General features: G+C 39.1%; 2 protein-coding genes across 5 annotated transcripts; both read left to right on the top strand.

The window, feature by feature from the left end:
• Window positions 1–107: 107 nt before the first annotated feature.
• LOC133722499 (uncharacterized) lies at window positions 108–13,777 on the top strand. 4 transcript variants are annotated; one of them, XR_009852804.1, is made up of 3 exons: window positions 108–510; window positions 12,983–13,083; window positions 13,506–13,777. XR_009852804.1 is itself a non-coding variant. In XM_062149385.1 (3 exons), the coding sequence occupies exons 1-3, from the start codon at window positions 309–311 to the stop codon at window positions 2,768–2,770; spliced, it is 1,053 nt and encodes a 350-aa protein (XP_062005369.1). In that variant the 5' UTR covers window positions 108–308; the 3' UTR covers window positions 2,771–2,819. The 4 variants fall into 4 exon arrangements, 1 of the variants encoding a protein (XP_062005369.1); XM_062149385.1 differs by lacking the exons at window positions 12,983–13,083; window positions 13,506–13,777 and adding exons at window positions 1,813–2,634; window positions 2,742–2,819; XR_009852802.1 differs by lacking the exon at window positions 108–510 and adding an exon at window positions 769–950.
• Window positions 13,778–15,040: 1,263 nt separating this feature from the next.
• LOC133719775 (probable E3 ubiquitin-protein ligase RHC1A) lies at window positions 15,041–16,231 on the top strand. Its single transcript, XM_062145947.1, has one exon. The coding sequence runs from the start codon at window positions 15,258–15,260 to the stop codon at window positions 15,990–15,992; it is 735 nt and encodes a 244-aa protein (XP_062001931.1). The 5' UTR covers window positions 15,041–15,257; the 3' UTR covers window positions 15,993–16,231.
• The last annotated feature ends 276 nt before the right edge of the window (window positions 16,232–16,507 follow it).

Genomic DNA, 16,507 nt, shown 5'->3' with positions numbered 1-16,507 from the left:
ATGGGCTTGTGTCATGAGAAGCCGAAAAAGAATATGAAACTCTGCACAGAAGGAAACTAATAAAGAGCAAAGAAATATAAGATCACAATATGGAACTTCATTGTGTAAAACCTAATTGGACTATCATACAATATGGAACTTCATTAATCACAATATAAGATCATCTTAGGAACAAGAATTAAGGATTACACAATGTGATGCAATCCGGATAACTTGCAAATAAGGAAAGTGTGATTATACTCTTTGCAGGTTGAGGAAACCTAATTCTATGTGGACTATAATTAGTTTACTAAGACATGAAGTAAAGTATGCTTTGCAGAGGAGTTGAATCCATGATTCACAAGGAAATCTTTATGGGAAGGTTTAGGAATCATCAACTCATATATAAAGCAAGGTCCCTGTTCTCACAATTAATCAAGCAATATTGTCTACCCCATTATAGACTGCTAAAGCATTGGAGAGAACAGAAGACTTGTGCTTTCGGCATTGCGATGGCTTCTACATCATCAGGTTAGTAATTCTTCATCGAATTATGGTTTGTGTTTCTTGAATGTATATGATGGATGTTTGTTTGTGTTATTCTAACAATTGGTATCAGAGCCTATCATATGCTTTTTGAAACCGAACCTAAATTTAAGATTTATTTATTGGTGTTGAAAAACCTAAAAAAAAAAGGGGGGGTTTATGAAAAACTCACGGATAATTAGAAGCCCACTTAGCCCATTAGTTGTTGTATGTTGGAAAGTCAAAAACAACGGACAAAATTTTCTATCTCCTCTCTCGCTTCTATTCTTCACGTCAAAACACAAAAGGGGAACTTTTCTGGGTTCCTTAATTTCTGGAGATAATTTTCGAATTGCTCCAAATTTTCAATACACATGATGCTTGATGACTTCTTTTGGGTGTATGTATTTTGAATTGCACTAATATGCAGGAACAATTTGCTTAAGGTACACAGCTCTTGAACTCTTCATCTCTGCTATGAAATTTTTGATTCTGGGATATTGTTTGCGCTTGTGATATATGGATAGTGAAAAGCATGTTATATTACATTCTTCTTGATTGATTAGATTCCATAATTTAATTGTTTGATTGCTTATATGGAATTGCGTTAGCAGTAGCTATCAGGATTGCAGGTTAGTTTCAATCCTAAAGAACAAGTTTTTTTTAGGAGCTGTAAGAAAGACTAAAGCAAGCACTCATATACAGATTGGTCAATCCACCTAAAGATATCCTAAAGTTCTCATCATGTTTGTTCACACACACAAAATTCCTTCAAATTTTTTTTCTTTTTCTTTTTCCGCTGCAAAACCTTGATAAAAATAAAAGCTTTTTGTCTGTATGAACAAACATTAAAGAACCTCAATCTCGTTTTAGGAATTTCAGTAATGTCTCTCACCATAGTGGTTATGTTGTTGGAATTCTTAACTCAAGGATTTAAGATTGAGATTGCAATTCTATTCTGAGCTACTGAATGTTCTTCCATAGAAGGTTTAAAATTTCATTAGTAAGGCATAGAATTGGCACATTACAGAGACATTAAAACACATAAAGTGGGGGTGTTTTCTTTTAGCCACAGCAAAGAAACATTCATAGAAACTAGTGTTTTAAGAATTCTGGTTGTGTGGTAAAGAAACTAAAGGCTTGTTGTATCTTCTTGCTCATATGTGTTGTGCAATAAGCAAACTTCAGAATGGGGTTAAAATTTAAAGAATGAACTCAAATGCTTGATAAAGAATGTTTCATGCATATTTTCTACAGAATGTATGAATTTTACCGAGTGCTTATTAAGGTTATTTCTTTCTTTTTCAGTTATGAGTCAGATGACAAAAATTGAAACACTTACTGGTAGCAACTTTAAGAAGTGGAAAGAAGATGTAGAAATAGCTCTAGGACTTATGGACATTGACTTGCCACTTAGAGTTCCCGAACCACCAAAAATTACTGATACTAGCACCAGACTTGAAAAGGATAAAGCTGAAAAATGGGAGAGCAACAATAGGATGTGCATCAAGATTATGCAGAGGGCAATGACTGATACAGTAAGGGGAGGGATTCCTGTTTGTGAGAGAGCCGCAGATTTTTTAGCAGCCATAGAAGAAAAATTTAAGGAAAGTGATAAAGCTGAAATAACAAATCTCATGAATACCCTTTCGACTATGAAGTATGATGGTAATGGAAGTGTTAGGGAGCACTGTTTGAAGATGATTGATATTGCAAGTAAGCTGAAAACTCTAGAAGTTCCTGTAGCAGATCCATGGCTAGTTTATTTAGCTCTTTCTTCTCTACCTCCTCAGTTTAGTCAACTAGTCACAACCTACAACACTCAGAGAGATAAGTGGACGATTAATGAACTCATATCCATTTGTGTGCAAGAAGAGGATAGGATTAAGAAGGAAAAAGGCAAAGTTGTTGCCACAGTGAACTTGGTGACAAAAGGGCAGTCAAAGAACTATAGGGTTAAGAAGCCTACATTCAAAAATTTCTCTAAGGGTTCATCTTCTGCTGGAGGATCTCACTTTTCTAAAGATAACAAAACTTCCAACTCAAATGTTTTCAAATGCTTTTTCTGTGACAAAGTCAGGCATCTAAAGAGGAACTGTCACAAATACAGAAATTGGTTGACAAAAAAGGGTATGTTTTCTGTTTTTGTTTGCTTTGAGTCTAACTTAGTACATGTTCCTTCTAATTCTTGGTGCCTAGATAGTGGTTCCCCTATTCACATAGCTAATACCTTGCAGGGATTCATAAAAAGGAGAACACCAAATAAAGAAGAACAAAACTTGTTCGTAGGGAAGGGAATGAAGGTTGCAGTAGAGGCCATAGGAGTTGTTAGGCTTTTGTTAGGATCTGGTTTTTTGTTAGAATTGGATAATGTTTTCTATGTACCTTCCATGAGAAGGAATTTAATTTCTTGTTCTCAACTTGTTGACAATGATTTCAGTTTTTTCGTTAATAAAATTGAGTGGAAATTATTTTATGATAATTCTGCTGTTGGCAATGCTTTTCGATTTAATGGCTTGTGGCAATTGGAATGTTCATATCCAAATGAGTCTTTTCTTGTTGAATCTGTTGGTGTCAAAAGAAATTTAATCAATGAAAAATCTTCTACTCTTTGGCATAAAAGATTAGGACATATTTCTAAAGAAAGAATGCAGAAATTAATCAAAGAAAACATTTTGCCTGTTTTGGATTTTTCTGATTATGATGTGTGTGTTGATTGCATTAAAGGAAAGCTGACAAACTTTAGAAAGAAAGGGTCAACTAGGAGTCTGCAACCTTTAGAGCTAATTCATACTGATATTTGTGGTCCATTCTCGACCCAAACCATATGTAGGAACCACTATTTTATCACCTTCATTGATGACTATTCTAGGTTTTGTTATTTGTACCTTATTTCAGAAAAATCACAAGCACTTGAAAAATTTAAGATTTTTAAAATGGAAGTTGAAAATCAGTTGGAAAGAACAATTAAGGTAGTGAGATCTGACAGGGGAGGTGAATACTATGGGAAATATGATGAAACTGGGCAACATAAAGGACCTTTTGCATTGTTCTTAGAGGAATGTGGAATTGTAGCTCAATACACAACACCGGGGACACCTGAGCAGAATGGGGTAGCTGAGAGGAAGAATAGGACATTGTTGAATATGGTTAGAAGCATGATGTGCACTACTGGACTTCCTAAATTTTTGTGGGGTGAGGCACTGAAGACAGCAAATTATATATGCAATAGGGTGCCTAGTAAAGCAATAGATAAAACTCCCTTTGAACTTTGGATTGGTAGAAAACCTAGTTTGGCACACCTACACGTTTGGGGAAGCAAGGCTGAGGCTAGACCATATAATCCGTAGGAGAAAAAGCTAGATTCCAAGACTGTCAGTGGTTTCTTCATAGGTTTTCGAGAAAAATCTAAGGGTTTTAGGTTCTACTGTCCCAAATATCATCTGAGGATCATTGAAACAAGGAATGCTAAATTTATTGAAGAAACTCAGTTGCAAGAAAAGGAGGATTTAAGCGATTTTCTCATAGAACAAGAAGAAGCAGTAGCTAAAAGTTTATCTCAGCAACATCAAAATTCAGAAACCTCCTTCTCACCTCTGTCAGTTGTTCACCCTTCTATTAGTACACTTCCTGATGAAGAAAATCTGGAAAATCATGTTCCTGAGCCGATCATTCCCATTGAAAATCATCACAATCATGATCTGCAGATGCTAGATCAACTTGTAGTGCAGGAACCTCCACCTCAACCACAACCACAGCCTATTCAACCATTAAGACAATCGCAGAGAGTAAGGAGGTCAGCAATCCCTGATGATTACATAGTTTACTTACAAGAAACAGATTTTGATTTAGGGGAAGAAAGCGATCCTGTCACCTACAAACAAGCTGTAGATAGTATTCAATCTAAACAATGGAAGAAAGCTATGGAGTCTGAGTTGCAATCTATGAGTGACAATGCAGTTTGGGAATTATCAGAGTTGCCTCCTAATGTCAAACCTATAGGCTGCAAGTGGGTGTTCAAAACAAAGAAAAATTCAGATGGGAGTGTAGAACGACATAAAGCTAGACTAGTGGCAAAGGGTTTTACACAGAGAGAAGGAGTAGATTACAATGAGACTTTTTCCCCTGTTTCAACAAAGGATTCTTTTCGTATTATTATGGCTTTGGTTGCGCACTATAACATGGAACTACACCAAATGGACGTAAAAACTGCTTTTTTGAATGGAGATTTGCATGAGGATATTTATATGACACAACCTGAGGGGTTTATTGCTTCTGGGAATGAAAGGTTAGTCTGCAAACTTAAGAAATCTATCTACGGATTAAAACAAGCTTCGAGACAGTGGTATTTAAAATTTGATTCTGTGATGGTAAAGTTTGGTTTTGAAGAAAATCCTCTTGATGAATGTGTATACTTGAAAACTAGTGGGAGCAAATTTATTTTTCTGATTTTGTATGTAGATGATATTCTTCTTGCCAGCAGTGACTTAAATTTGCTTAATGAAACTAAGTCTTTTCTGTCTAGAAACTTCGATATGAAAGATTTAGGAGATTCATCTTATGTTCTGGGTATAGAGATTGTCAGGGATAGAACTCGAGGTCTTCTGGGATTATCTCAAAGGAATTATATAGAAAAGGTGTTGAAGAGGTTTAAGATGGAAAAATGTGCTCCTGGTGATGCTCCTATGACAAAAGGAGATATGTTGCATAAAGATCAATGCCCTAGAAACAGCTTAGAGCAAGAAGCAATGAAGGATAAGCCTTATGCCTCATTGGTAGGCAGCCTCATGTATGCACAGGTCTGCACTAGACCTGACATAGCCTACTCAGTTGGAATACTTGGAAGATTTCAAACTAATCCTGGACATGCACATTGGGTTGCTGGGAAAAAGGTCTTGAGTGTTGAAGGAATATCGATTTAGTGTGCCTTATCAAACTAGGAATAGGAATAGGAGAGAATGTTCTAGATTTCTCAATCCTACACGGATTGGTATTCCTTGTAACATTAGAACTAGTACTTTGTAATCCCTATATATAGGGCTCCTATTCTCAATAATATGATTACAATTCTCTCTACAATTTCTCTCAAATCTCTATTTTACTTAAACACGTTATCAGCACGACTCTAGCCACAAAACAAAATCTGAAATCCTCTTCATCAAAACTGCCGCAGCACCTAGCCCCTTGCTAGCCCGCCTGCTCTTGCAGCCCTCCAGGCCGAGCCTTTCACCACAGCCCCTGCTGGCCATCTGCGCGCCCCCGCGCCCTGCTCACAGCCCGCGCCCGTGCGTCCGCTCCACGCTGCCCCTGCAGCGTTCCTGCAACTTTGCCGCAAGTCTGCTGCCCCTGCAGCGTCTCCAGCTAGCTTGACTAGCTTTTCTGCCCTGCAATACTAACCGACTGCAACTGCAATCTGCAGTACACAAACCAACCAAGCTACATCGCTTCCAAGTACAAGAATTCAAGGATTCAAGCTCCAACTAACCAAGTAAGTATTTATATTAAAGTTCCCGCTTTCTGAATTTAAATTCCTCCTTCTTTTTTCTTCGGGGACTTGCAACCTCCCTTCTTCTACATCCCACCTTTCTTATAACGTGGGTTCGATCATTGAAAAGCGGAATCGTGGGGATTCACGCAATTAACGAACTAAGAGCGTTCGTAAGACTTCGGACTAAGAGCGTCCGTAAGCATCGAATTTTGACCATATAAACATCATTGTTTCGGTCTAATCCAATTATTCTTGGAAATCGATTTCTTGGTAGCATAGCTCAGAAATCTTATTTATTAGTTGTCGTGGAAGTTTTAAACTCCGAAACTAATATATATCTTCTTCTTATTTCAGGATGTCGAAGCCAAAGCTTGACTTTCCTATACTTGACTCAACTGGCTCGGAATATCATAGTTGGGTCACAGATGTTGAGAACCACCTCACTTCAAAAGGGATCCTACCCGTAATTCAAGCACCAAATCCCGACCTCATATTTGAGCGTACGGCTACAAATAATACCACCGCTCTCATCTTGATGAGACGCCACATGGATAAATCACTCCGATTGGAGTACATGGCAATCAAGGATGCTAGGGAATTATGGGTTGCGCTAGAAGAGCGTTTTGGTAATATTCAGGATACCCTCCTCCCCGACTTGAAAGTTCGATGGGGCAATCTACGATTCGCCGACTTCAAGTCTGTAGCTGAATATAATTCAGAAGTTCTTCGCCTCAAAACCATGTTGGGGTTCTGTGGACAACCTGTCACAGAGCAAGAACTAATTGAGAAAACTCTCTCCACCTTCCCCGTCTCAGCTATTTTGCTATCAAAGCAATACCGAACTGAATTCAATACTGGACGGCTCACGAGGTTTCATCAGCTAATTAATATTATGTCTGTAGCTGAAAAACATGATAATATCCTCGTGAAGAATTATAATTCAAGGCCTATAGGAACTAAGAGCGTTCAAGAGGCGAATTATAATAATGCACCCAAAGGAGGGCGCAAGGAGCGGAACCCTAAAATTAAGGGACACAACGGACGTTTTGGTCCATATAACCGCCCTACAAAGGAAGGAAACCGCCAAAATGGCGCAGGAGCACGTGGCAACAAGGGCCAACGTGGGAGAGGGGGACACAAGGCCGCCGGCCATAGGGGTGGCGCCATTGTCCAACAAGGACGTCAATCTCGTCCTTATGCACGTGATGCATCTCAATTCAAGGGAGGAAATCGTAATGATGCATGCCATAGATGTGGATCTATTGAACATTGGTTCAAGCAATGCAATGCAAGCAAACAATTAGCTGCACATTACAAGGCATATAGAGACTTCAAAGAGCATGAAGCCTATTTGGCCGAAGGAGAAGAAGAAGATGGTGATGATGCCAACGTCAATCTCACCATAGCGGACTTCAAATCTGACAAAGAATTGCACAAGGATGCTGCAGATTTTGATTAGTTTAGTCCTTATTTTTATTTCCAAGAATTATGTAATGGCAATATGCCTTAGTCAATAAAAGACATTTGGTATTAATTCTATCTTATGTGGCGCATCTAATTAAATATGATGTCTAGGAAAGTAATTAAGATTAGTGGTACTTAAGAGAGCTTTGCTCCACCGACATCTTTCTCTACTTCCCTGGTCCTATTTGATTGGAGTTACCAAACGGATAGAATGACTACGATTTGTCTACGATTTGATTCTTATGTTGGATTAGATTTTGGTCACGAAACTTTGATGTAATCATTGGCTATTATTAATAAAGTATCGATTTATTCAATGTCTTGGACATATTTTAATTTCGAACTTTATTATTTTTCAGTATGTTTCCCGGAGAGCTAGAATGCCTCGTGGATAGTGCAACTACACATACCATCCTTCGAAATAGGCAACTATTTCTATGGATGACGCCATCTCGATCTTCCGTGACTACGATGGCTGGATCATCTCAATTGATTCATGGTAGAGGTCCAGCCCAATTTATGTTGCCAAATGGCACGAGTTTAAATGTCACCGAAGCTCTTTATGCTCCTAGGGCAGGAAGAACCCTATTAAGCTTCAAAGATATAAGAGCCAATGGTTTTCATGTGGAAACACATTGTGAGAATGGACAAGAGTTCCTTTGCATCACCTCTAATGACTACGGACATAAACGAGTCTTAGAGAAACTTATGTGTCGCTCTAGTGGGTTGTATGCAACCACTATTCGAGTCATTGAATCCAACCATGTCATGAGAGATGATTTATGGGATTCCGACACATATAGGCTTTGGCACGACCGTTTGGGACACCCAGGTCGTGACATGATGATCCGTATATTAAAGACTTCACACGGACATCCCTTTTTCCGAACGAAAGGAAGTAAAACTCGAAATTTGGATCAAGGAGGAGCACCTGCGCCTCACGGCGCCTTCCCCCTCTAAGTCCGGCCACCACTAGCCGGCGCCGCCATCCCCCTGCGGCTCAAGGGTGGCTTTGACGCCACCTCTGCTCCCCTGACTCCAATTTCTACTTCTAAAGTCAATTGTGACTTCATGGCTCAACCAAAATCCTCATTGGTTATTTCTAAAGCCCATTATTCGTTCTGCAAAGCCTGCTCTTTAGCAAAGCTAGGATCGAGACCATCCTATGCAAAGGACACTAAAGAAAATATACCATTCTTGCAAAGAATCCAAGGTGATATTTGTGGACCTATTCAACCATCATGCGGACCATTTCGATATTTTCTGGTATTGGTTGATGCATCGACACGCTGGTCACATGTCATGCTATTGTCCACAAGGAACGCTGCATTCGCTAAACTCCTAGCACAAATAATTAAGTTAAGGGCTCACCACCCTGATCATCCTATTAAGTCTATAAGATTAGACAATGCTGGAGAGTTTACATCAAAGACTTTTGATGATTATTGCATGTCCATTGGGATTGATGTTGAACATCCTGTTCCTCATGTTCACACCCAAAATGGTCTCGCAGAAGCCGCCATTAAACGACTACAAATGGTCGCTAGGGCATTGGTAATGCGCACCAATCTCCCTATTTCTGCTTGGGGCTATGCAATATTGCATGCAGCTGTGCTTATTCGTCTGAGGCCCACTGCCACTCAACCCTTTTCTGCGTCCCAGATGGTGACTGGGTATGAGCCTAATGTCTCACACTTACGCATATTCGGGTGCGCAGTTTATGTGCCAATTGCGCCTCCACAGCGCACCAAAATGGGTCCTCAACGACGATTAGGCGTTTACGTTGGTTATGATTCTCCAACGATTATCCGCTACATAGAACCCTTGACAGGCGATCTCTTTACCGCTAGATTTGCGGATTGTCACTTCGATGAGACAGTCTTCCCGTCGTTAGGGGGAGATAAGAACATCAATGTTCAACAGGAACGACAGGAATTGTCGTGGTCTGTCCCCACTCTGTCTCATCTTGATCCCCGAACCGTACAGTCCGAAATTGAAGTGCGGAGAATTCTCGATCTTCAGAACGTAGCAGAATCGATGCCTGATGCGTTTTCTGATATCGCTAAAGTGACAAGATCACATATACCTGCTGCAAACGTGCCTGCAAGGATTGATGTCCCTAAAATCAGAGGACATGACGCCATCTCAAGGGCATTTGAGCATGGCGCCAACGTCCCTAGTGATGGTGACGTTGTCGCTAGGCCCACGGCTCCTGCCAGGAAGCGCGGGAGGCCTATAGGTTCGATGGATTCTCGCCCAAGAAAGAAAGCGAGTTTGGCACAAAATAATTCATTAATCATCGATGTGAATAATCCATCTCATGAGAATATTCCGGATTATGGTTATGTCCAAGAGACATCATTGGGGGACGCTCCAATGTCAGAACCAACTCCAGAGAATAGAGAGATCTCCATAAATTACACTAGTGTACATGAGATGATGGATAGAAATTCTATGGCGATTGATGATGCATTTGCATATCATATTGCAAAAGGAATTATAGAATATGATGATATCGAACCTCGCTCTGTTGAAGAATGTCAACGAAGAGCAGATTGGCCTAAATGGAAAGATGCGATCCAGGTTGAATTGGATTCACTAACAAAGAGACAGGTATTTGGGCCTGTAATGCAGACACCCCCAAGTGTAAAACCTGTTGGCCATAGATGGGTCTTTGTTAGAAAGCGTAATGAGAAAAATGAGGTAGTAAGATATAAAGCTCGCCTCGTGGCGCAAGGTTTCTCACAACGCCCTGGAATCGACTACGAGGAGACATATTCTCCCGTAATGGACGTTATAACGTTCCGCTACCTTGTCAGTTTGGTAGTTTCCGAAAAACTTGACATGCAGCTTATGGATGTGGTTACAGCATATCTCTATGGGGATCTAGATTCAGAGATATATATGAAGGTTCCAGATGGACTTCAATTACCCAAATCAAGTGGCTCTAAACCACGGAGCGCGTTTTCAATAAGGTTAAAACGCTCACTATATGGATTAAAACAATCCGGGCGGATGTGGTATAACCGTCTAAGTGACTACTTGATTGGGAATGGATATATTAACAATGAAATATGCCCATGCGTGTTCATTAAAAGAACAAGTTCCGGATTTGCAATCGTAGCAGTTTATGTCGATGACATGAACCTAATTGGAACTCTAGATGAGTTGAAGGAAACTGCTAAATACTTGAAATCCGAATTTGAGATGAAAGATCTTGGGAAAACACGGTTTTGTCTCGGTTTAGAACTCGAGCACCGTAGTGATGGGATTTTGATCCATCAGTCTGCATATACTCAGAAGGTCCTAAGGCGCTTTAATGAAGATAAAGCGAAGCCTGCGAGTACTCCCATGATCGGCCGTAGTCTTGAGCCCGGAAAAGATCCGTTTCGTCCAAGGGATGAGGACGAAGAACCATTAGAGGCCGAAGTGCCCTATTTGAGTGCAATAGGCGCATTATTGTACTTAGCTCAATGCACAAGACCGGATATCTCATTCGCAGTGAACTTGTTAGCTCGACATAGCTCTGCGCCAACACGCCGCCATTGGATTGGTGTAAAGACAATCTTTCGATACCTAAGAAGTACGATTGATATGGGCCTATTTTATCCCTACAGAGAGAAGAGGAATGACGGAAGAATGGGATCGGACCCCATTAGGCAAAGAGCCACCGTCCACCATGACAACTTGGTCGGCCATGTTGCCGCCAACGCCGCCACCACCATCAAGGGTGGCCGGCCTCACCCTATCCCCCTCCATCAAAACGACAGTGATGTATTGATGGGTTTTGCTGATGCAGGGTACCTCTCTGACCCTCACAAAGGTCGCTCCCAAACGGGTTATGTCTTTACCATGGGAAGCACTGCGATATCTTGGAGGTCTACAAAGCAGACCCTTGTTGCTACTTCCTCAAATCATGCAGAGATTATTGCTCTACATGAAGCTGTACGTGAATGTGTATGGCTAAGGTCTGTAATTCGACACATTCAAGGAAGTTGTGGTTTGAAGTCTACCACAGATGAACCTACATGCATTTATGAGGATAATGCAGCTTGTATTGAACAAATGAAGTTAGGTTTCATCAAGGGCGACAACACCAAGCATATATCGCCTAAGTTCTTTTATAATCAGCAACAACAATCACTTCTAAAGATTGAAGTGAATCAAATCCGATCAGAGGATAATGTAGCGGACTTATTCACTAAGTCGTTACCTAAATCCACCTTCGAGAAACATGTGAAGAGCATCGGATTGAGAAAGTTATCCGAACTCCCACGATTGTAGCAATCAGGGGGAGATATCGACATCAGGGGGAGATATGATGTCTACATGTTCGATCTCGAAGAGTGAATGACGTGTTGTGCTCTTTTTGTCCTTCGACCAGGGTTATTTTTATCCCACAGGGTTTTTGTTACCTGGCAAGGTTTTTAACGAGGCAACGGATGAAGCGTCACCACCAAGTTTGAAGCGGCACAAGGGGGAGTGTTGAAGGAATATCGATTTAGTGTGCCTTATCAAACTAGGAATAGGAATAGGAGAGAATGTTCTAGATTTCCCAATCCTACACGGATTGGTATTCCTTGTAACATTAGAACTAGTACTTTGTAATCCCTATATATAGGGCTCCTATTCTCAATAATATGATTACAATTCTCTCTACAATTTCTCTCAAATCTCTATTTTACTTAAACATTGAGATATTTGCAGAAAACCAAGGATTATATGCTAGTGTATAAGAAGATAGATGGTCAAGAACTTGCTGTGTTTGGTTTCTCTGATGCAGATTTTGTGGGAAAGCAGAAGGTTCAGCAACAAAGAAAATCAACTTCTGGTTTTATTTTTATGTTGGCTGGTGGCGCTATTTCTTGGAAGAGTGTGAAACAGACTAGTATCACTACATCTACCATGTATGCTGAATTTGTTGCTTTATATGAGGCAACTATTCATGGAGTGTGGCTTAGAAATTTTATTAGAGGCATGAAAGTTATAGATACCATACACAGACCCTTGCCAATATATTGTGATAATAGTGCTGCAGTGTTCTTTTCGAAGAACAATAAGAGATCTTCAAAATCTAAATTTGTGGATCTAAAATATCTGTTGGTAAGAGAGAAAGTAAAGCTTGATGAAATTTGTGTAGAGCATGTGTCTTCTGAGGATATGTTGGCTGATCCATTCACTAAACCATTATCTGTTGCAGTTTTTAAAGAACATGTTAAGAATATGGGTTTAGTTGAGTCTTTAGATGTTGTTTGAATCAGTGGGAGCTCATAATTTGTTTTAGAAACTCAGCTTGGATGTAATTTTCATTAAAGAACATCTTTGTATTTTCTGATTTATATGGATGATGAACTATCAGTTAAGTTTTATTATTGCAGCTTGAATTTGGTGTTTGTATTACTGCAGTAAATTATGAAATATATGTATCTATGTGCCTGTGTTTGGAAATTTGATTTTATGCAGGATAAGAAGACTAAGAGCAGCTGCTTATGATCCATACTAAACTGTCATTTTGGTTTTGGACAGTGAGCAGAGGATCAGGATTCTCTTTGAGATTTTGCAGGCTTCAATTTGAAGCATTTATAGCTCTGAAACTTTTTAGAAGCTAAAGGAGGACCATGTGTGAGGTATAAAGTATAAATCACAATGCAGATGCCTCATATGTTAATTTTCATGTTCTGTTGGGGACTTGCATGATTATAGTTCTGTTCTTGTGATCATAGAGTGCTATCATTGTCAGTTTTCTTTGGTAGTTTTCTATGGTTCATTTACAGCAATTATTTTTGTGAAAGTCATGAAATTAGGTTCTGCATTATTGTGTAATAATAAGTGATCACTAAGGAGTTCTTGTAAATCTTGTTTTGTTGGTCAATGAAGCTAGTATGAAAGTCCAAGTAGGAGAATGTAAAACCTAAGTGGACTATCATACAATATGGAACTTCATTAATCACAATATAAGATCATCTTAGGAACAAGAATTAAGGATTACACAATGTGATGCAATCCGGATAACTTGCAAATAAGGAAAGTGTGATTATACTCTTTGCAGGTTGAGGAAACCTAATTCTATGTGGACTATAATTAGTTTACTAAGACATGAAGTAAAGTATGCTTTGCAGAGGAGTTGAATCCATGATTCACAAGGAAATCTTTATGGGAAGGTTTAGGAATCATCAACTCATATATAAAGCAAGGTCCCTGTTCTCACAATTAATCAAGCAATATTGTCTACCCCATTATAGACTGCTAAAGCATTGGAGAGAACAGAAGACTTGTGCTTTCGGCATTGCGATGGCTTCTACATCATCAGGTTAGTAATTCTTCATCGAATTATGGTTTGTGTTTCTTGAATGTATATGATAGATGTTTGTTTGTGTTATTCTAACAAAGAAATCACAGAGACGGAGCAGATTTCCTCCTCCTCCTCCTACTCCAGGAAAAACGGTAGTAATAAAAAAATATATGCAATTTGAGATGAAAATGTAGACCTAAACTATATATCCTCGGAATTCACCTAGACTGGAGAACAACAAAGAAGATTACAATATTTTTGAAACAAGCAGGTAATCATCAGTAGCATTACACGAGAGAGAGCATCATAACTATAAGAGACAAGTCAGACAACAGTGAACCCTGATCCAGCAATTTCACTCAAGCTATAATCGATCCATATAACACAGCATCATATACAGATCAGACACAGACTGATTTCACAACTCAAATCACATATTTTTAAGCAAAGCATGTAAGACACTTATATATGAACGAAATTGCATCAACACAAATTGCATAAATTCACACATCAAGAACTAAAACTTTCCATGAAAAATCAGGAGCATTCATCATTGATGCGAACCTAAGAATCAAAATGTTTCTCACAACCATTTGATCTTAGCAAATATTCAAGTTGACCCAATAAGCAAGAAAATTTGAACATTAGAACTGGGTAGTTGTTTATAAATGAATTAATTTTAGACTACTTTTTCCTAATAGGATTAGTATTGAGTACCTTAATTACTCAGATTCAGCCCTGGTGTATCCTTGTCTGGCACAGTATAATTTTTCCTAATCCTTGCAGAGAAGGGTTATATATATATATATATATATACCTATCCAGAGCGGAGCTCCGCTTTGAAAATTTACGTGTGAAGTTCGAGTTTTGGGTCACTTTTCGGTCGCATATCCACATCTCGACCGTTCAGTTTTTAGGTACTAGTGTATAGATCGTCTCTGCAAATTTTCAACCAAAATGATGATCGTTAAGGCATTGATAATTGCCTTAAAGCTAGTACGGTTCAGGTTGACAGATTCAGTCCGTCCCTTGGTTTAAGCGAGTTAGATACCTTAACGATCATCAATTTGGCTAAAAATTTGCAGAGACGATCTATACACTAATACCTAAAAACTGAACGGTCGAGATGTGGATATGCAACCGAAAAGTGACCCAAAACTCGAACTTCACACGTTAATTTAAAAGCGGAGCTCCGCTCTGGATAGGATCTATATATATATATATATATATATTTTTTATACTTCTCCTTGATTTTTTTTTTTTGAAAGGAATACTTCTCCTTGATTAGATATGAATTAATTTTAGACTCTACTTTTTCCTAATGGATTAGTATTGAGTACCTTAATTACTAAGGTTCAGGCGTAATGCATCCTTGTCTGGCACAGATTACTTTTTCCTAATCCTTGAAGAGAAGGGGTTTTTTTAACTTCTCCTTGTTTGATTAGATTTAGTACCTTATATATATCCACTGATGTATTGATTCGAACATAATTTCGCATCAGTTCGAGCATGGATGAGCAGTGTGATTCCAGGATGTTTAACTGGTGTGAAGTGATGCAAACAGAAGTACATGAGGGACCCTATCCGCCAACATCACAATGCTACGACTTGCTCATCAGATTAACAGTCATCATGCAAGCGGGGGCTTTTATGATAGACACCAATCCACCACATTCTTTTATTTATAATTTTGATCAGGAACCATGTATATTAGGGGAAACAAAGATTTGGGTCAACTTCACCTCTATAGAGAAACAACATCAGAGCCTGAAGGACTTGATGTTTGCGCTTTGTTTCATGGGCGTTGAGCAAAAAGACTGCGGAGATATTGCTCTAGAAATATTAAACAAAGTTCAACCGGCCATCCCCCTTCCCCAGTTGGCTATTGATGTGACCGTAAGGCTCATGTGTTCTGAATTGTATGGAAGATTTGACGGTTTTGATGATATGCGCTTGTATCGCTATGCAAAGAAATCATGGGACGACGACTTGAGGGCTGCTACTACCTCCTGCACTGGTTCTCATATGCCTCCATCATCATGTGCTGTTTGTTTGGAGGATTTTGGAGGTGGAGTTGATGATAAAATGATTGCTCGTTTGCCGTGCTTACATTATTTTCATGCAGCTTGCACTGCCCGGTGGATTAATATCCGTCGCACGTGTCCCGTGTGCCGAACCCAAATGATGCCACTTCTATGTGATGGGAATGAACCCTTCAATCCTAACCCTATCTGGCCTGTATGACAATAAATTATTCCCAGTGGGGGCACAAGGCCCAGACGCAAGGAAGAAAACAGAAAAAAAAAAAAAAAAAAAAAATCAGTCTATCTTAGAAGATCTATGTGTGTTAATTGACTTTTTGTATTCTGCATTCTGTCAGTTTTTAAATATTTTTTGATATTAATGTGTAAGAGTGGTATTGACTTTTGAAGGGGAGAAGTTTCCTTTCAATTTCGTACTGTGTATAATGTTTTGATTCTCGATTCCTCAGATTGCAGAGAAAATATATATTTTAATCAAGGATGGGCAATTGGAGGTTTGAAAAATTTAACCATCAAACACTATTTACTTTTTTTTTTCTTTTCATTTTTTTTAAAGAGGTCAACTTGATTTCATAATTCAGCAAGCAGTATCAAATGACACACTCCAATGGGGTCGATAGTAAAGAACCGTCCTTTAGAACTTATAAAGAACCTATTTCAAACAAATAGAACTCCACAAACCTAGAGTACACTCACCTTTTAAGAAGTGCATGCACC

The sequence above is a fragment of the Rosa rugosa genome, chromosome 7, assembly GCF_958449725.1.
Source record: "Rosa rugosa chromosome 7, drRosRugo1.1, whole genome shotgun sequence".
NCBI classification, from domain to species: domain Eukaryota; kingdom Viridiplantae; phylum Streptophyta; class Magnoliopsida; order Rosales; family Rosaceae; genus Rosa; species Rosa rugosa.
Note: the sequence above shows the minus strand (reverse complement) of the source record. Positions and strands in the feature narration are given on the sequence as shown.

Excerpts from the sequence above, each read along its gene's own strand:
- LOC133722499 (XM_062149385.1), top strand. The coding sequence starts at position 309 with ATGCTTTGCAGAGGAGTTGAATCCATGATTCACAAGGAAATCTTTATG. Across the intron at positions 511-1,812 it reads GATGGCTTCTACATCATCAG|TTATGAGTCAGATGACAAAA; the intron begins GTTAGTAATTCT and ends TTTCTTTTTCAG. Across the intron at positions 2,635-2,741 it reads AAATTGGTTGACAAAAAAGG|GGATTCATAAAAAGGAGAAC; the intron begins GTATGTTTTCTG and ends AATACCTTGCAG.
- LOC133719775 (XM_062145947.1), top strand. The coding sequence starts at position 15,258 with ATGGATGAGCAGTGTGATTCCAGGATGTTTAACTGGTGTGAAGTGATG.